This window comes from Neofelis nebulosa, chromosome 7 (genome assembly GCF_028018385.1).
Source record: "Neofelis nebulosa isolate mNeoNeb1 chromosome 7, mNeoNeb1.pri, whole genome shotgun sequence".
NCBI classification, from domain to species: Eukaryota; Metazoa; Chordata; class Mammalia; order Carnivora; family Felidae; genus Neofelis; species Neofelis nebulosa.
In genome coordinates, this window is record NC_080788.1 from 105,724,357 (window position 1) to 105,744,636 (window position 20,280).

A 20,280-nucleotide genomic window follows, 5' to 3' on the forward strand; every position below is an offset into this window, starting at 1 on the left:
TATGACAGATATGGCAAGTCTTTGTCAACCAGTATATTTAATTTGTAGTTTGCATATGATAGATAAAGCAAGTCCTTATTAACCAGAATACTTAATTAACTGGAACATTCTATTCTGCAGATAACTGGGATAATAGGAATATTACTGCAACTTATTAAAGCCAATTAAAATTTTCTGAAGATTTATGATGCCATTTTCTTCATTTTTTTAAAAAGAGCCTTAGCCTTAGGGTCAATAGGTGCTGATATAGTGTTTTAAAATACTGTCACTTTTTGAAAAAAATATCTTTTCTTATATAAAAAAAAAAACCTCTTATCCAATTAGTAGTACCCTAGAAGAGGCTTTCATATTTCCTGTATACCTTTGTTTACTGCCCCCCATCCCTAACTGAGTCCCCTGAATTTCCATTTCCCTTCTATTTATTTTTTTAGGCCAGTTTTCTCCAAGTTATGTTTTGTTTTCAACTAAACACTTATTTTGGATGGAGTATTTTGTTGTTGTTGTTTGCTGTTTGATTATTGTTTTTAAGGATGCAAGAGATTTTAGATATGTTACTGATAAAGCAGAAGGAATGAGTGGAAGGAGAGATTGCAAATGCAGGTGAAAAGTGATGGAGAGGAAGTGATCATGGACATAGCAAAAGGAGTTCACATCGGAACGGCAGGAACACACACATTAAAGACGGTCCCAAAGTCATGGTCACTGGCAAACAAAAGAATGGAGACATTAAGGCAAAGAGGAAAGCGTCTGTTGGCATACAACTGCTTTGCTTTTTGCAGAAACGGAAGTGTGGTCATGTGACGAGAGGAAGTGAGTATGAACTGGGTACTTGAGCACATTCTCTGGGGAAGGCAATAAGATGGCCACCGCCAAGAAGTACCGGTGTGGGCAACAGCCTAGTGGACTCAGGTGCGTTTGGAAATTATACATTTGCTGGGAAACTCCTGGATCTAGTTATGAGATGTATCGAGCAATTCCAGTAACCCAAGTAACCCGGGAGTTGTTGAGTGTGGTCAAATGTATGTGAGGAAAGTGTAGAGGACTTGACGGATTAGTTAAATGCTGATCAGGGAAGCAGGCGGTGTCCTGAAGGTGCAAAACTGGGGAGACTAGAAGGGCTCCAAAGACCAGCAGTCCTGATGAGCACAAAAGCAGAGTCTGTGATTTTACTAATAGTGTTTTCATTCTTCTTAGAGTGGGAGTGCGCTACCACTGACTCCCAGGGCTGAGATCAAAGATGCTGGCTTTTGACATCTTCAAGATGCGGAAACTAGATACACTGTAAACTTAATAGGGTGTCACTGTTTAATCATGTGTTAAGCCCTGCAACGGCAGGTTTTGGTATTTGGTTTCTCTGCTACACTGTACGTATCCCGCTAACAGATCCCATCTATACATGTCCCTTCTTCCTTCTCCTCCCACTTGATAAACTCCCCACTCCCACTCCTCAGAGTCCGTGTAACATCCCTGCGTTCTGGGCCAATGGTGTGATCTTTCACGGCTGGTTCGAAGGTTACCTAGGTGTACTGTTATTTAAGAGGAGGTCAGAGAGGGAGGGAGCCAAAACACAAGAGACTCTTAAAAACAGAACTGAGGGTTGATGGGGGGATGAGAGGGACGAGAGGGTGGGTGATGGGTATTGAGGAGGGCATCTTTTGAGATGAGCACTGGGTGTTGTATGGAAACCAATTTGACAATAAATTTCATATTAAAAAAAAAAAAAAAGAGGAGGTCGCCAGCTCACCTGATCTGTTCTGCCTTTCGACTCTATGTCCGCAAACTCCAGAAGATCCTCGGCTCTGAAGTTCAAGAATAGGAGCAGAAGAATCTTCGGTGACAGAAAGAGGGGACAGTTGCCTACTGATGCCACTGTGTGAACTGGGGCAGTTGGCTCCTGGTTTACATCGAGTAACTGATGATCTGGAGGTACCTGGGAAGAAACAGTTCATACCAGGTTGAGAACCTGCCAAAAGAAAAAAACTGGAAACAGATTTTGTTCATTTGTATTATTTTTTTAAAGTAGGCTCCAATGCAGGGCTTGAACCCACAACCCTGAGGTCAAGACCTGAGCTGAGATCAGGAACTGGACACGTAACCAAATGAGCCACCCAGGTACCCCTGGAACAAGATTTTAAATGCCCTGGCAGTAAAACACATGGCAGCGGGAATCACAGCCCTGATGGAACCTTCCTTGAGCTCATTTCTAATTTTATCAGAGGGGCTCCTAAAAAGAAAAGTCTGTGTTGGCAAGGCCTGTGTCCCTAAGATGAAGGATCTTTTTAGATAACTCTGTCCACCAAAACTGAACTTTAGAAAATGGCGCTTGGTCTGATGCATCTGTTCTGAATTAGAACTGCTAACACAGTCAAACAGTTTACCTCAAGGGAGGGGAAACTGTGACGTCATGCTTGCATCCTCCTTATTCTTCCTAAGGTTGGCTGTTGAATTCCTAACTAGCGAAAGTGCCCACAGTGACTCCTGTCGAGTCCACCCTACGCTTTTCCATCGGACTGGTCACTAAAGTCCAATTTGGTTGTGTCTCCTCAATCACCTCTGGCCTCTACCCGCTCTTACACATGAAAACGCAGGCCTCAGGATCCTCCACGGGTTAAGCCCCTCCCAATCCTGATTAATCTCCATGGACCCCCCACCCAGGGTTGGCTTCATGGGCCTGGAGCCAGTGCAGTCACACGGGGTGCTGTGCTTCTTTGGAAGAACCTCACACCCACCCCCCCCCACCCCTCTCCAAGGTGCAGGGTGCCACGTGGAAATTCTTTTACCTTTCAGTTTTTTTGTGTGTGACTTCTTTTTTATTATTTATTTATTTACTTATTTAATTTTATTTTTGAAAGAGAGAGAGAGAGAGGCACAGAGACTAGGCAGGGAAGAGGCAGAGAGAGAAGGAGACACAGAATCTGAAGCAGGCTCTGGGCTCTGAGCTGTCAACTCAGTGCCCGATGCGGGTCTTGAACCCATGAACCACAAGATCATGACCTGTGAGATCATTACCTGTGCCGAAGTTGGATGCTTAACTGATTGAGCCACCCAAACTCCCCTTCTGTCTTTTTTAAAGCTTATTTACTTGAGAGAGACAGTGAGAGAGCGTGAGTGAGCATGAGCAGGGGAGGGGCAGAGAGAGAGGAGACAGAGAATCCCAAGCAGGCTCCATGTTGTCCATGCTGAGCCCGATGCGGGCTTAAACTCACGAACTGCAAGTCATGACCCGAGACGAAATCCAGAGTGGGTCGCTTAACCTACTGAGCCCCCCAGGTGCCCCTCTAAGTGACTTCTGATGGGATAATGGAGCACAAGCAGGGGGCTTGGAGCCTCAGCTCAGGCTTGGTTTTGCCTCCTGCTGTCTCCCCACCTCCTGGGGTGGGTTTTCAGCCACCACACCTGAGTCCTTGATTAACAACTGTACAGGGACCTGGGTACTGGTATGGGGAGTGTTGGGATCTCAGGGTGAGACTCCCAGTGCCTGCTGGGGCCTGCATTCACCCAGCAAGCATCCCTCTGTCCAAGGGAGCAGATGTTAAATAGCAAATAAAAAATGCCATGGTAAGTAGAGAGACAGAGAACATAAGAAAGGAAAAAAATCATTTTCTGCTTTTTGAACAAGGAACTTGACATTTTCACTTGGCACCGGAACCTCAAATTACATAGCTAACCCTGCCCCCATCTGAATACTCCATTCCAGCGAGGCTGGTTCTGGTTGCGTTCTGACACCTTACTCTTAGTACTGATACCTTTAAGCCTTTTACTGGGTTGTTCCTCTACCTGGAACATCCTGAATCTACCCAGGCCTTTAAACAGTAAGATCAAATCCTGATCGGGTCATTCAGTCTTTGCTGTTAAGTCACATGCATCTACACTTTCTTTGAACTTTCACCGAAGGAGCTCATTTTGACGGTAGTCATGCACTGGCTTCCCCGGGGCTTCACTTTCTCACGTGTGAATGCTTCGGCTCTGTCTGCAGAAGCTGCCTGCCTCTCCGTCTGTCGGAGACTGTTCTACACTCTCTCACCGTCCCTTGCTCTGAGTAAATGTTTAATTTTGAAATAATTTTATATTTACAGAAAGGTCGGAAAGATAGTCCAGAGAGTTCCCAGATGCTCTTTACCCAGGTTCCTCCAATGTTAACATCTTGCATCTTCTGGTGCATTTGTCAAAATGAAGAGATTAACATTGGTAAGTACCATTGACCACATTCCAAATGTTCTTTGGATGCCACTAGCTTTATCACTAATGGCCTTTTCCTGGGCCAGGACTCCACCCAGGACACCACATTACATTCAGTCATCGTGTCTCCTTGGCTGCCTATGTTTGTTCACAGAGTACATTTATTTTTCCTTGTAAGTTAGGAGTATCTCTATTTCCAGTAGATACTCTGCTCTGCAGAACAGAAGCTATCATCCTCTCTGGGTCACAGAGGTTATGTCTTGGCGTGGTGCTTTCTGAGATGGTAGAAAACCAACCAATGAAATACAAAATCTTGAAATAGCAATGGCGTCTTGGCTTTAGTTTGGCTTTGAATAATCATGTCACGGACTGTGTGAGTAATCACGTAAAGCAATCTAATCAGAACTTTGAGAAGCAGTGGTGTCCAGAAAAAGAACGCTTGAATTCCTGAACCATCATCTCCCGCAAGAACCTAGCAGAACTGCAGAGTAACTTAGCTGTGAGCTGTGAGGCTTGCGTTCCAAGCCTCCCCATCTATGACAGAAGTGTATCTTGTTTTCTTTCCTTTTCTATTTTTCTCAGTCTTGGGAAAAACAAGGAGAAGTCTATAAAAATGGAATTAGCTATAGCATCTATTATTAAGTGTCTCAAGTTGCCCTAATTAAAATGTATTATATAATCTTGCATTTAAAAGAATAAAAAATGTACGAGTACTCAAAAAAATCAATAGAAGAATTAGACCAATTATTATGCCTAAATTAATGCTATATTAGTATTGTTATTACAAAAGTGTCAAAACACATAAGGTTTTTATTTTACATATCCAAAATGTTTACTGTGACTTTCACAACTATGTTTCTTTTTTTAAAATATTTATTTATTTTTGAGAGCGACAGAGTATGAGTGGGGGAGGGGCAGAGAGAGGGAGACACAGAATCTGAAGCAGGCTCCAGGCTCCGAGCTGTCAGCACAGAGCCCCATGCTGGGCTTGAACTCACGAACTGCGAGATCACGACCTGAGCCAAAGTTTGCCACTTAACTGACTGAACCACCCAGGCACCCATCCAACTATGTTTCTAATTGAGTATTTCAAATTCAATGAAAAGAGTCTGTTTAAAATCCAGTGAACTCTCATTTATGTTCTTCCAGAGGGGCTGACACTCAGATACTCCAGGAGTCATTTTTAATTTATCTTTCAAGTATTTTTCATTAGTGAGTTATGCCTTCTCATGTTTTCTTAGGAGAATATCAGGTTTCATTTTGTGATCATTTGGCAATTACAGGCCAAAAGGAGGAAGTCCAAAAATAGGTTGGGAAGCTAGTTGAGCAAGGATTGAGACAAAACATTGGCCATAGACACTAAGAAGTTGGTAAATCATGTGTATCTGGGAGCGTTGGATTTGTAAGCCAAAGTAGTGATTTCTCCAGCTTCCTCATTTTCACTAAGTGTTATGTCCTGGCTTCTGCACCTCCTGGTCGCTAAGCAATACAGCTCAACACCCATTTTCTGCTGCCTCACACTGGTTGATTTATGGACGAGATCCGGGAGCAGTTGAGCCACTGGAGACATTTAAATCATTGTGCTAAAAAGGCACACTTTAAACTTCAGAGCCAGGCCCAGAGGCACGGTCAGGGCTTGGGCCATGAAACAGTCATCTCCAATCCTGGAAGTGAAAACACCATCCCACGCTACACAGTCTTGTGCCATTCACTTAATATAAAGCCAACTCTGACAAAAATCATATTCAGAATGTCACCTGGGATGCTAGGTGACATCATATCTATTTTCTATTGTCTATGCCACAGTGAGTGCCTGGGCATCACAAATTCAGTTAGTGAAAAGTGTTTAGACTTTAATAAGTATTGAGAGTAAACTGTATTAGAAGTGATAGGTTGGAAGTCTCTCATTAGTCACACCAGACGGCCCCCACTCTTCCTTGTAAAGACATCTGCTCACGTGAGCCATAGCAGTAGGGCCATCTTGTGTCATTTTTCATATTTGTCCATGCATAACGAGATAATTTCTTCATTCACACTGGTTAGGCTCTGCATGTTCCCCAAATCAACTTAACTCAACAAATAGTTATTAAGCCACGATTCTAGGGCAGGTATTGTGTCAGGAACAGGAGTTAGATAATGAAGAATACACAGTCCCTGCCTGCATGGGGCCTTCAACATGGTATTGGGATCAGACTTGTAACCAATTAACCATAATTTAATGTGAATTGGAGAGCAAGAAGAAAGGGAGTGATTCATTCTGCCTGGAGCAGGGAAGTCTCTATGGGTTGCTACATCAAAGTTGGCTTTGAACGATGAGCGGGGCTTTGCCAGACAGAGTTCTAGGCTGAGGAATAGGCGATAGAGTCAGAGGAAACCACAGGAGCAAATACTCAGAGGGGTAAAGAGGATGCTATGAGACAATGGTGAGATGAGCAGCTCTAAGGTGCTGAATTCTGAGTACAAACAAGCATCGAAAATCCTTTCAGGAGTGTTGTCCAGATTAAATGGTCCACAGAACGTACGCAATCAATGTACACTATTATAAGGAAAAATAAGCAGCTAAACAAAATGATCATTAATGGTACTTTATCAGTGAGAACGTCTGACTTCAGATCATAGAAATCCAAACTCGATCAGTTTACGCAAAAATGGGGAGTTTTTAGGAGCTTAGCAACCAAGGGACAGGGCAGCCAGGAATGTCCCTAAACCTCAGGAACACCTGGGACCTGGGGCAGCGTGTAGGCAGACAGTCCCCATCTCCCACTGCAAGTGCCAGATTCATGTCTTCTCACTTGGCCTCTGTTTGCCTTTCTCTGCAGAAAATTTAATCATTTGAAGCTCCCAGCTTTCCAGTCTTCTAGCTAGCCTCCTGGGAGAAATCTAGTTGCCCAGAGTCAAAAATCTTGAGGCAGGAAATTGTATCTTACACTGATGCCTGGTACAATTTCTGTGGCCACAGATCACCACAGGGCAAGTGGGGCCGGGGTGACAGGGCCCTGGGCGTCCACTTAGAAACCTCAAAGCAAAAAGGGCAAAGAAATGCTGAGTAAAGCCTAATCAGAGTGTAAAGTGTAGGGTTCTCAGATGACAACTTGAAAAGCCGTGTGATAAAAAGTAACTAGGAAAAGGTCTTTGGAAAGTAGATGAGAAAGAAGCAATGGGTCAGGTAAGAGTCTGTGTGAGCAAGCACAAGACGACTTGGAAGATAATGGACCAGACTCTAGACATCATTCTAATAAGAGCCCTGCCATTGACTCTCATCTCTCATGAACACAAAAAATCAAGGACATATTTGGTTCTACTAAGCATTATACTGAACAGTGAGCTAGAGATCTTATCCTCACTTGCCCCAAGCTATGCCGCATACTTACCTGAAACACCACAGGTAGCCCTGATACCCAAACATAAAGACACCGTCCTGGGGATGGGGGATGTGGGCGGGGGGTGTTGGGAAGGAAAGTGAAGCCGGACAGGTAGGGGGTGTATGACAAGAGGCAGCATAAAGTCCTGGAAAGACTTCCCGGAAGGGCAGGGCACCAATTGTCTACGTCCTCTCAGGTAAATCACTTGACTTCTCTTTGTCTGTATTCTTTCATACTCTGAAATTTAGTGATTGAGCAAAATAATCTCCTAAATCCCTGTAGCTTTCTCTCCTTTGATTTCAAGATATTTCAAGCAAGCACCTGCAAATCATGTTTAACCAACAAACTTTGTCGATTTTCAGCTAATTTTTTATACCCATTTATATTGGTCAAGCTTTCAGAAGGAAGGGAGAGCAAACTCAAAATTAGGATACTTTATTAGAAAGGTGGTCAAGGTTTAGGGCTATAAGGCTATATGGTTCCCTAAGCCGCCCACTGCAGCATCACCTGGGAGCTTGTTAGCAATGCAAATTCTTAGGGCACCTGGGTGGTTCAATGGGTTAACTGTCTGACTTTGACTCGGGTCATGATCTTGCGATTCGTGGGTTCGAGCCATCCATCATGCTGTAGGACGGAGCCTTCTTTGGATTTTGTGTCTCCCTGTCTCTCTACCCCTCCCCCGCTCATGCTCTGTCTCTCAAATATAAACTTCAAAAAAGATTTTTTAAATGCAACTTCTCAGCAGCCACTTCAGACTATTAAATTAGAAACTGCAGTGGGGGTAACCTGTGATTTAAGGAGCCCTCCAGGTGATTCCAATGCAAGTTAAAATTTTGAGAACCACTGTATGTGATACCACAGAGGGGAGGGAAGTACCCAGGTGTAACGAAGGCTCCCTCTTACTATACTTAGGCCTGAAGGGACAAGGAGAGGGAGTGATTGGAAAAATCTGGAAGGAGAGGCTTGCCTGAGATGATTATGACTTTTCATTAAGGTAGGCATCCAGCTGGGAGTTCCTGAAAATAGTCCTTTCCTTTGATATCTCTTAGGGACCCCCCTTGATCAGTAAACCAAGGCCAGAGGACAAGACAGCCTATTTCCGTAGTCCGTACATTTCAACTGCCACAAAGAAAGAGAAGTAGAGAAAGGTTGTGGGGCAGGTAGAAAAAGAATCTGGAGGGGCAAAGGTATCTATATACCATGTTTCTACAATAATATTATAATCACAGAATCAGGGCCTAGACCACAAGTTCTCCTAGCTTTCAGCTTCTTTGATGAATGATTCTTCTTTGATGATTCTTCCAACCAGTCTCTTGAAAGTCATACTTTAAGCATAAAACTAGCTTTGACTATTTTCAAATAATCTTTTATAAGTGTGTTTCTTTTAAATATGCATGATCTTTCCTGCCAAGATGTTACAATCACTGAAGAAACACCGAAGACAGAAATGCAATCCTGAATTTTGACTTGGAGTTGGTTGGAAGTTACAACAATCACTTTGACATTTTGTCTTATAAAAACAGGTAAGATACCAACAATTCAACAAAAGGTTATGTAAAAAGCCATATTTCAGCTTATTTTTTTAAACTCATGTTCCATCAAATTACAATGGCAGAAAATATTCCTTGTAGTGAGGGAATATTTATTCTCATCAGTATTGGTTGAGTTTTCATTGAAGTCTATATAGGAATTTGCAAAAAAGTTACTCACTTATTAGGTAAACACTTAACCCTAGGATTATTGAAAGGGGTCAGCAGGGTGGATGGTTAATACACAAGCAATATACCAACTTTCTGTTTCAATTCTGCACTGCCTTACTCTTTAAAGCCCAAGGTCTCCTGCACAACACTGTTTTACTTACTAGTATTATTCACTCTATGTAGCTCTGAACACTTGATTCATTTCACAGAGAAGTATCTTTTAAAATAACCTAGTTGTTGGTTATATTATTATCTGTATTTTTTGTACCAAATTTTTTTCAAGACTTGCTAATTATCTTCTTGCTAACCATCTCATCTTATTCAAGACGTAAATATGAAATATCTGGGTACCTATATAGGCATATTAAAGTGACCTTTTAGGGGAGCCTGGGTGGCCCAGTCGGTTAAGCGTCTGACTGTAGCTCAGGTCATGATCTCATGGTCGGTGAGTTCAAGCCCTGCATCGGGCTCTGTGCTGACAGCTCAGAGCCTGGAGCCTGCTTTGGTTTCTGTGTCTTCCTCTCTCTCTGCCCCTCCCCCTGCTTGTGCTCTGTGTCTCTCTCTCAAAAATAAATAAACATTAAAAAATTTTTTAAATAAAAAAATTAAAAAATCTTTTAAAACCTAATTAGTTTTTATTTACCTAAAATGTGTAATTAGAAGAAAGGACTAATAATTGCTATATTTATGCTATACACATCTTGTTCCTAAAACAGTATTAATTTATTCTATCTGGAATAAGATTTCTCTATCTATAACTAACTTTAAAACTAAAAAAATCTGTCACTTCTCCCTGTTTTTACAATGTAAAAATAAAAGCGTCTCACACTTATTTAACACCTACCATGTGCCAAGAGCTTTACATATATGATCTCTAAACAACACAACACTGTGGGGTGGACTTTACTATTCTTATTTTACAGAGAAGGAAAGTGAACCTTCAACAGCCCAAGTAAGGGTTTAAAAAGTCGAGTCCAGTTCCAAAGTCCATATTCTTTCCAATACGCTCTGTTGCCCTTTCCATTTCAGCTACTCAGCACTGTTGAGCTCTTTCTGTATGTAGGGGAAATAGTTCCATCGTACAGAAAATAAGGACAATTACTGTTCAGAGAGCAGAGAGATCAATTTCAGCCTGGACAGTTACAGAATACTTAGCAGAGGATGATGGGTTCCAGCAGATCCCAGAGCAGGGCAGGGTTTATATAGGAAGAGAGCCTGGAACAGCTTCCAACAAAGGAAAGTGGAGATTTCGCCTTTTTAGTTGTTGAGAGCAAAAGAGGCATTTTGAAGAGGGATGATGGGTTGGAAGCAGAGTCTCACAAAGGCAAATTTGGGAGAAGAGGGCAAGATGCACAGAACAAATAGAACCTGGAAGAAAGACATCTAATGGAAGTTGTTCGAGCAAAAACATGCTCTTTAAAGAGAGACAGGATTTCCCCTTTAGAAATGTGTATTGCAGTAGGACCCTTTTTCCCCTGCTAAAATACAGGCATTCACATGGTGAAAGTCGAAAGAACACCAATAATCATAGTTTCTTGTGCTTGGAAACTGGTCATACTTATTCTTCATGGTCATGACTGAACCCTTGTGTGATGCAACCAGAGCACCCCTTACCCCAGGTCTATGTCTGCCAGAGGGGCTCCATTCTACTTAGGCAACCCATATATTTGTGAAGCACATGTTCTGGATTTGTACTCTAAAGAAGATTTTGGGATTAACATGCATTTCTCCTGGCTCCCTTCTCCCAAAGAACATATGATCCTTAACACTTGCTTGTTTAGATCATTTCTGGACCCATGTCTCCATCCAGTATCAAGCATTTATTTCCTCACTGCTGCTCAAAGTTGTCACCCTTCCCTCAACTATGGCTCCAAATCATGCCCATGTTTTATTAAGTCTACAGTTGTTTTCCTAATTCCAGCTACCTCTTATCTTGCCCATACTCAGCCTCTGACTACTCAGTCTTGTTACTCCATACACCTTCTGTCATCTGGAGAGTTAGATTATAGGTTGACCTTGACGATTTTTGCTGAACATTCATAGAAATCTGAAATGGATTTTTAAGTATTCCCAATGTACCTAAGAAAGAATTTCAAATCTATTTGGCTGATCCTAGATATGAATCAGCAGAAATAGTATAAAATTTCCTTTAACATTTTTTTTGATGATAGTCTCAGTCTTAAATAATTTCCCAGATGATAGAACGTGTTTTTCACTGCAAAAGAACAAATAACAATTTTATTAAAAATCTCTAAGCCCCATTAACAACTCCTTGAATGTTTTTTTAATGTGATTACCTTAGGCCTCTGTCCTGCTTTTAACTGCTCAGCACTCAACCCCCTTCCCATTTAGGGGGAACTTCCCCCCCAACTACATAAGTCTTGCTGGGAAATTGTCCCATATCCCACAATGGAAGCCAAAAGAGGCTTTTTAAAAATTATTTACTATTATTATTATTATTATTATTATTATTATTATTATTTTAGAGAGAGCACAAGGGGAGAGAGGCGGGGGGGAAGAGAGAGAGGGAGGGGAGGGGAAGGGAGGGAAGGGAGGGGAGGGGAGGGAAGGGAGGGGAGGGGAGGGGAGGGGAGGGGAGGGGAGGGGAGGGGTGAGGAGAGGAGAGGAGAGGAGAGGAGAGGAGAGGAGAGGAGAGGAAGAGAGAGAGACTCTTAAGGAGGCTCCATGCTCAGCACAGGGCCCAATCCCATGGCCCTGGGATCATGGCCTTAGCCAAAATCAAGATTTGAATGCTCAACTGACCAAGCCACCCTCAAATGAAGCTCTTTAGGAAGCATAATGCTCTCCCTACCCCTGACAATGGGGGGCAGGCATGACTGGGTTTCACTCCATCAAAGCCCTGTATCCAAAACTATAAATCTCAAGAAACCAGGTGGTTAAAGTTTCATGAGCAACAGTGGCAGCCAGGTGTTGGGTTGTGATGGCAACAGCAGTATCCTGGAGGATGTCTCGGCTGCTCGGCTGTGAAGGCCCTCAGTTCCTGCACATTTTCCAAGGTTCTGTGAGTCTCCCTTCCCCAGTCCATCCACTAAATCTCCCTTTTGCTAACCAGCCATAACAGCTTTGGAGGCTCCCAGTCAAGAGCTCTAAGACCAACTCTCTAGGACTTTCATGTGCACCCAACTCCCTGGTGGCCTCTTCTCATGTCCTTTCCCCTTTTCTCTAATGTCCTTACTTGCTACTTTTCTTGTATTGTGGCCCTACGAGTAACACACTCTGTTCTCAGGGAGGGGCCCACTGAAAGATTTAGGAAGATTTAGAAAGGTGTTTTGGAATTCTTGCCAGCTAAGCTACACGAACCCAATGGCAGACATTCTTGAGGGGGTACAGGTGGCCGTTACCTTTGCTGAACACCTGGGCACAAGTTTTCCCCTGGAAGAGAGATGGCTGATTCCTAGGTGAAGGTGGAGAGGGAGAATCTCTATGATCACCAACCCCACTTCTCTCCCATGTCACTCAAGGCTCTGTGATGCCAAACAGCAGGCAGAGATTCATTGACCATACAGTAAAAAGGCCTGTCCTGATGGTTCTGAAATATTCACTTTAAGCCAGAAAAACCGAAAGACATTTAGGATCAACTTTAGAATATTTCCCACAGAGACCAGCTCAATAAATTGAAGCAAGAGAAATTAAGAGAATGCTGTGCCACATACCTGGTCTGGTATAAATCTACAGCTTGGTTACTCTGGAGTATTAAATGCAGTCCTGGAAATTGTGCCTTTGAATACCCACCCCTGTGTCTCAGTTGGTAAGACACTGTCATTAAGACTATACAACTATTTTCTTTTTATAATACCATACACACTATTCCTAAAGCATACACAGATAATGTAATGGTATTAATCATATTTTACATGAATTGATTAATTTTACATTAATCATATTTCAGCTGCGGGTGGGAGTGTTTATGCTTGAAATAATAACTTCTTGTTAAAATAAGTAACTGATTCTAGTTTGTTTTCTAAGTCTGGATTTTTATGTTGAGCTTGCTTCCTTGAATGATCTTGTTTGCTTTTCATTAAGCCTTCATGTTGACTTTCTTGGAGTTGAGCCTTTGTCTCTTCTTCCCCTAAAGTCTTCCTTTGCTTGTAATTTGAACTGGAGTATTTACCCACGTGCATGTACACATGAAGGGAACTAACCACCCTCCCCCTCCAGCAATGTCACTATTGCCCTGAAAATCTTGAAAAATATGCCCTGACTGTAGAAACCTTTTACTTACAAATTCCTTCCTGGTAGGTTCTCCTGGAATATACTTTTCCTTCCAAATGGCCCTGGTGAATTTCATAATTGATGCATTAGACAAAGCATTCACAAGGCGGTCTCATAATTGATTGTAGTCAAAAAACACTTCAGGATAACCCAAAAGACCTGTGGCTGTTGACCTGTGTGATAACCCATTAATTAAGAAGTTATTGGTGCCTACTATGTGTCTGGCCCTCTGCTAAGTGCAAGGAAGACAAGAAGGCATGATGCTTACTCTCATTTTCTTATGTTCTAAGAGGGGAAAAGCCAATTACACAGTAATTTCTATAAACAGCACTGAATTCTGAATGGGTGGACAAGCCAGCTTTTCATCCCAGAGCCAAGGGATGGCTCAGTCCCTTGCAACTGCCAATGGTCCACCAGTATCTTCTCATTTGGGACTTGCCTTTTTTTTTTTTAATTTTTTTTTTTAACGTTTATTTATTTTTGAGACAGAGAGAGACAGAGCATGAATAGGGGAGGACCAAAGAGAGGGAGACACAGAATCCGAAACAGGCTCCAGACTTTGAGCCATCAGCACAGAGCCCAATGCGGGGCCCGAACTCAGGGACTGCGAGATCATGACCTGAGCTGAAGTCGGCCGCTTAACCGACTGAGCCACCCAGGCGCCCCATGGGACTTGCCTTTTAAACCAGAAGCTTATGGATCAGTTCACAAAATATTTATGCCTTATGCATGAGCAGAAAGAAAGAAATGGGTAGAAGAGCATGCCAGGGTACAGCTAATGCTGTTAGCATATACATTTGTCACTAGGGAGGAGGACAAGTCAGGAACTGGCAGAGGCAGCTGCTTAGGCAGCTCCACTGTGATTTAGGCCACAATCTAAACACAACACTTTGCAAGCTTCCGCCCCGGGGGATATGGGAAAAGCTACATGGTCAGCATCAGGTTATTTTCACAATTGTTATGGGTGTCCATACCTAGCAGGTGGGTGCACTGACACGGCCTTGAATCTAAACCTGCAAGGTTAAGTCCAAGCTCCACATTCATACAAACCTCTTCCTCACTCACCTAGATTCTACTGTTCCTTCAATGTCCAGCTCAAGGCCTACAATCAGCTGTCTGGGTCCAATGTCTACTTCCAAGGGCACTCGCTACCACTGATGACCTAAGCAGGGAAATGGAGTGATCAGATTTGGGTTTTTCAAAGAGTGCTCTGCAATGTGGAGAATGGCTTGAGAGGGAGTAACACCAGAGATAGAATGACTTGTTAGGAAACCACTGGAGTGGTCTGGAGGAGAGATAATAGTGGCCTTGCAGAGGTGGTAGCAGTGAGGTCAAAGAGGGGGTTGATTTGAGAGCCACAGCACTGCCATAATTTGGTAAATGATTGGGCATGGTTGTAGGAATGAGGGTGAAGGAGTAGTCAAGAATAAGTATCAGTTTCTGTTCAGGACAACTGAATTGATAAGACACCATTCTTAGACATGTTAAGTGTAAGGTGCATGAAAATCATTCAAGGGAGATGGATGGTGGGCAACTAACACACAAGTCCAGAGTCCAGAAGACATTTTCGGGATGGAGACATAGACTGGAGAGTCATCAGTATATGGACAAGTTATTGAAGCTATAGGAGATGTTATGGGTTGAATATATCCTACCCCACCTCAGTTCACATATTGAAGTCCTAATCCCCAGTAGAGCAGAACGTGACCTTATTTGGAGACAGGATCTTTATAGAGGTAACCAAATTAAAATGAGGTCCTGAGGGTGGGCCCTAATTCCATAGGCCTGGTGTCCTTATAAAAAGGGGAAATTTGGCCACAGACATACAAACAGGGAAAACGCTATGCAAGATGAAGCCAGATACTGAGGTGTTGTTTCTAGGAGTCAAAGAATGCCAAGGGTCATCAATATATCACTAGCGACTAGGCAAGAAGCATAGAATAGATTCCCTCTCACTGGCCCCAGAAGGAAGAAACCATCCTAACACTGTGATCTCAGATTTCTAGCTTCTAGAACAATGAGACAATAAATTTCTGTTATAAGCCACCAAATTGGTGGTACTTCGTTATGGCAGCACTAGTAAACTCATATAGGCAGGAATGAGATCATCCAGAGAGAGAAGGCTAACTGAGAAACACAGATAACCAGGGCTGAGACGCAAGAAAACCAAGAATTAAAGGGGTATGAACCTATAAAAAATAAAGCAGCCAAAAAAGTGAGGGGAAGAAACAGGAGGATGCAACAATATGGAAGCCAGAGAAAGAGTGGGAGGAGAAGGCCATGGCACAAAGTTTGGCTTTAGTCATTGTTGACTGTGGAAAGAATACTGTTGGTGGAATAGCAGGGGCAAAGGGATTGGCCTTTCCTGAGACAGGCGTGGAAGCTGAGAAAGCACAAGGAGGAAGTGTTGGCAGCACACAAGTGCAAAGAGAAAGGCATTATTTTCTACACAGATTGTGCAAATAAAGAAATGTGATGTTAAGGAGTAGACAAACCATTCCAAATCTGTTATGTAGAGGATGGGGATGGACACTTTATGCGGATGGATGGATGGAGGGACAAGATCAAGTCTCTCTGCCTTAGTTCACAGTACACTGGGGCAAAGAGACCAGAAAACAGGTGAATTATAACCCAACATGCAAAGCCCCGGTATAGTGACAAATCCTGGGCTTGATGGAAATGAGAGTGGCAGGAAGGATGGAGGGAAGATGACAGAGCCAGGTAATTCAGGGTAGTCTTGTTACAAGAAAGATAATCCCTTATTCACAGTGCAAAAGATTCATAAAAGTCATGCACGGTGCTGTAATCTAATAGGAGAAGACGTGAAATTTTCTTTACGCTTCCTGAAACCTTCCTACCCAGAATTCAGGGGAACTGATTTGGCATGTTAATTGCCTCCCTGCCCCCCACGGTCATTTCAAATGTTCAATCAAAACCCTTACTATCAAAGCCATTTCTTGGCCGGAGATGAGGAATAAATATTAAAGTGTTTGCTTTGTTTCTCTGGTAAGCAAATGAGAGTAAATGATCCTCTGGGAGTACTGTATTCACCCATGGGAGGCAAATCAGAGCAGCTAGGAAAGTACTGGAATGCGTACTGCACTGGTACTGATGGCTGAGCATAATAGACTTAAAAATTCTCTTGCAGAGGCAGCTCTTGCAGTCTGTTAGACACGCTCTCCTCTTGCAATCCTAAATTTATCTAATGGACTGGAAGATACTTCCATGGTCTGGAAGATGACTTAAATTTACCGCATAGCCCTAAAATACGTTAAAGGGTCCTGTTGGCATCACCCTCTAAACATTCCTTAAATCTAGATCCTCTTGCCATCCTGACCCCTAAAATTCCCCACATTATGCTCTCCTTTGGCTATTTCTTGCATAACTGACTGCCACATGCTCCCAATCCCCAGGGTTGCACAGAGCAGCTGTCATGTGAGGATGGAAGTTATCTGCTATCAGGGAGAAAACTCCGGGTAAACCTTGACCCACACACCTATAGCCCAGAGACTAATTTTCCCGGCCCCTTGTTTTGGCTAGAGGAGATCTGGCAACTCTCATTCATTCATTCATTCATTCACTCTTACTGAGGGGTGTCCTGTGTGCCAGACGTTAAACTAGGCTATATGGGCTTCGAAGAGGATGAAGACCAAGTCTCTCTGCTGTGGTTCAGAATATACTGGGGCAAACAGACTGGGAAACAGATGAATTATAACCTAACAAGGAAAACACCGATATGCTGACAAATCTTGGGCTTAATTAACATCAGGATCTTGAGGAACCTGAGCCTGGAGGGTCTGAGAAACTGCAAGATTCCAGAAGTAGGAACAACACTTAATAGGGCAAACGCTTCAGATGAAGAAGACAGGACTGGTCACACAGAGTGGAATCATTAACATAAAAGAGACAGAGGAAGGCAGGACGAGAAATTAATCATCTAAAGCTATGAACACAGAGCAGATGCCCAGAGGATCCAGGATGAACACTCCGGGGAAGAGTCCTGGGGACTCTATCAGGTGGTGGAGAGACTGAGGCCAGCAAACAAAATGAAGGAAGGTCAGAGGCAGAAGCAGAGTCACAGAGGTAAGAATTCAAGACAAGAGAGTTTATAAAAGGAGATGCCATTAACCATTTCCATACTACCAAGAGGTCAGGGAGACTGAAGGTGGAAGAAATGCCCACTAACTATGGCTATCAGGGATGTCACAAGTGACTTATGAAGCAGTTTTTGTAGAGAGAGAGGAGATGAAGGAAGTGGAAAGAAGAGGAAAAAGGAGGCAGAGGTTTGAGAAAATTGCAAGGATTCAGCATCAGGGCTGAGTGAAGGGTTATTCAAGGTACGAGAAAGTTCTAGCTATGATGAAGTAGCTTGTACAGGACTAATCCTCCCTTCCACTGCAAATAAAATACAACTTGACAGACCGTATGAGGCAACTGTTTCTAGGCACTGGCCAACAGGTGGCATGAGATTGCAATCTCTAAGAAAGGTCCTAAGGTCAGCCCCTTGATCTCCAGCTTTTCCTTGGGGACAGTTTCCTCCCCTTGGAGCACAAAGGGGAGTCTGAGCAGAGCCCTGAGGCACCACTGAGGAGAGAAGGCAGAGATCAAAGTTTGGGGGCCCCCCGCAATTCATGGAGCAGTTGGAGAGAATGGGCCTGTGACCCCTGAGACTGTCACAAGCAAGTACAAGCTTGCCTTTTACTCCAGCCAAGCCGTTGACCACTTCTCCCCATCCAAGCCCTGGGCCTGCGTTCTGTGAACTCGTATTTGAGCTTCAAGACTCCATTGAAACTCTGCGCACCCTCAGTGGCATTCCGTGACCATTTGCTTTCTGTGCCTGTTCCACTTACCTAATTACGCCATACTGTAAGGCAATTTCTGGTCTACTCATTTTGCCCCCTGCCTGTTAGCTTTTTACTAGTATGGGCTCTATCTGGGCTATTTCTGTGTCCCTGGGCCTGGCACTCAGTAGCTTTTCATGAACATTTGTGGAGTTGCCTGGCCCTTACGGAGAAACTTAGGGGCACCTAATCATGCCTGTGTTCAGTAACTTTAATGTGTATATGTCTTATCACCTGAAATGTGCTTAACAAACATACGTTTCACGACTAAATGAATAAACTGGCAAGATTTAGAAAGGCCCTAATTGAGGATAAGAATTAACTTTTACTTGTTTTGAGTCTCTTATTCCTCTACCAAAGGATGTTAGGCACACGCTAACTATCCAATAACTACTTGTGAAACTGGTTTTTAGCAGGGAAGTCAATAAACTCCAGATACCTCAAGACTCCCTCCCCCCCACCTAGATGCAGCTTCTCGGCTCCTTTTGGTCTCTCTGGTCCAGCCTACTCATGTTGGCTCCAGCCTCCACCATGTCCATCAGAGTGACCCAGAAGTCCCACATGGGATCCACCTCTGCCCCCCCGGGGCCTTCAGCAGCTTCTCATACAAGTGTGTGTTGTGCCAAATCTGCTTCTAGGCTTTCTCCTGAGTGGGCAGCAGCTTCTGGGGTGGCCTGGACACCAGCATGAGTATGGTCTGGGCATATAGCGGGTCTGGGGGCTTGGTGGGGGGGTGGGCATCACAGCTGTCTCCTGCAGCAGAAAACAGCTCAAAGCAACAAGAACAATGTGCTCAGGAGCTACAACAACAAGCTTTGTTGGCAGCCGGACACCGTGGTCCAGGAGAAGCTGAAGCTGGAGGCGGTGCTTGGCAATACGCAGGGGCTGGCGGAGGACTTCAGAATAAATACAAGGAAGAGATCAAAGAGCGTGCAGAGATGGGGAATGCATTTGTCGTCAAGAAGGCTGTGGATGAAGCTTGCACGAACGAGACAGAGCTGGAGTCGGCCCGGAGGGGCTGGCCCACCAGATGGCCTTCCCCAGGTTGCAGTGTGAAGAGGAGAGCCGAGAGCTACGGCCACAGCTCTCCAACATCTCCACGGTCCTCCCCGGGGACAGCTGCTGCTCCCTGGACCAGACGGCATCATCACCAGGTGAAGGCTCAGTACGAGGAGATTGCCAGCTGTCACGGGCCGAGATTGAAGGCTGTACCAGATCAAGTAGTAGGAACGCAGACGTTGTCTGGGAAGCACGAAGATGGAGATTTCCTAGATGAGCCAGAACATCAGCCGACTCCTGGCTAAGATCCAGGGCCTCAAAGGCCAGAGGGCTTTGGTGGAGGCTGCCCTTGCTGATTGCTGGGAAGCGTCAGGAAGCAGGTGATTCAGGAAGCTGTCGTGATGGGCTGCGAGAGTACCGGGAACACGTGAACGTCAGGCTGGTCCTGGACAGCGAGATCGCCACCTACCGAAGCTGCTGGAGTCTGGGACACAGAACATGTATATCCCTAATGGGACCACCAAGGGTACTCAGGTGGCCTGAGCTCTGCACACAGGGTCTCACCGGCCCTGGCATCCACTACAGTCTGGGCTCCTTCCAGTCCAGCTTAGGCTCTGGTGGGGGCTTGAATTCCTTCAGGCACGTCAGCTCCACCAAGGCCGTGGTTGTGAAGAAGATTGAGACTCGCAGCAGAAATTGGCACCTGAGTCCTGTGATGTCCTGTCCAAGTGAACAGCCACTGAGGTCCTTCCCAGTCTCCACCCTCCTGTGGCTGCCATAGAGCCTTTGGGGGAAGGAGCTGTGCAGGGGAGAGTGGGGAACAGAAGACCCACCTGAGGCTCAGCCCTGTCCCCAGCCTACCTTGGTGGGGAGTCTACTGCCCCGCCTACTCCATCTTGGCCATGCCCCCAACTAAAACGCCAATTCAGGTGTCTTTTCCAAAATAAGCTTCAGCTGGTTTTGCTT

The 20,280-nt window shown here is 44.2% G+C and overlaps 1 protein-coding gene across 3 annotated transcripts in view; it reads right to left on the bottom strand.

Moving 5' to 3' along the window:
• The window catches only part of SLC35F4 (solute carrier family 35 member F4), a 360,561-nt gene that overhangs the window by 28,494 nt on the left and 311,787 nt on the right, over positions 1 to 20,280 (bottom strand). For all 3 annotated transcript variants that reach the window (XM_058739164.1, XM_058739162.1, XM_058739163.1), the window contains exon 2: positions 1,745 to 1,930. In XM_058739164.1, the coding sequence (XP_058595147.1) occupies positions 1,745 to 1,930 (186 nt within the window). The remainder of the gene's footprint in view (positions 1 to 1,744; positions 1,931 to 20,280) is intronic.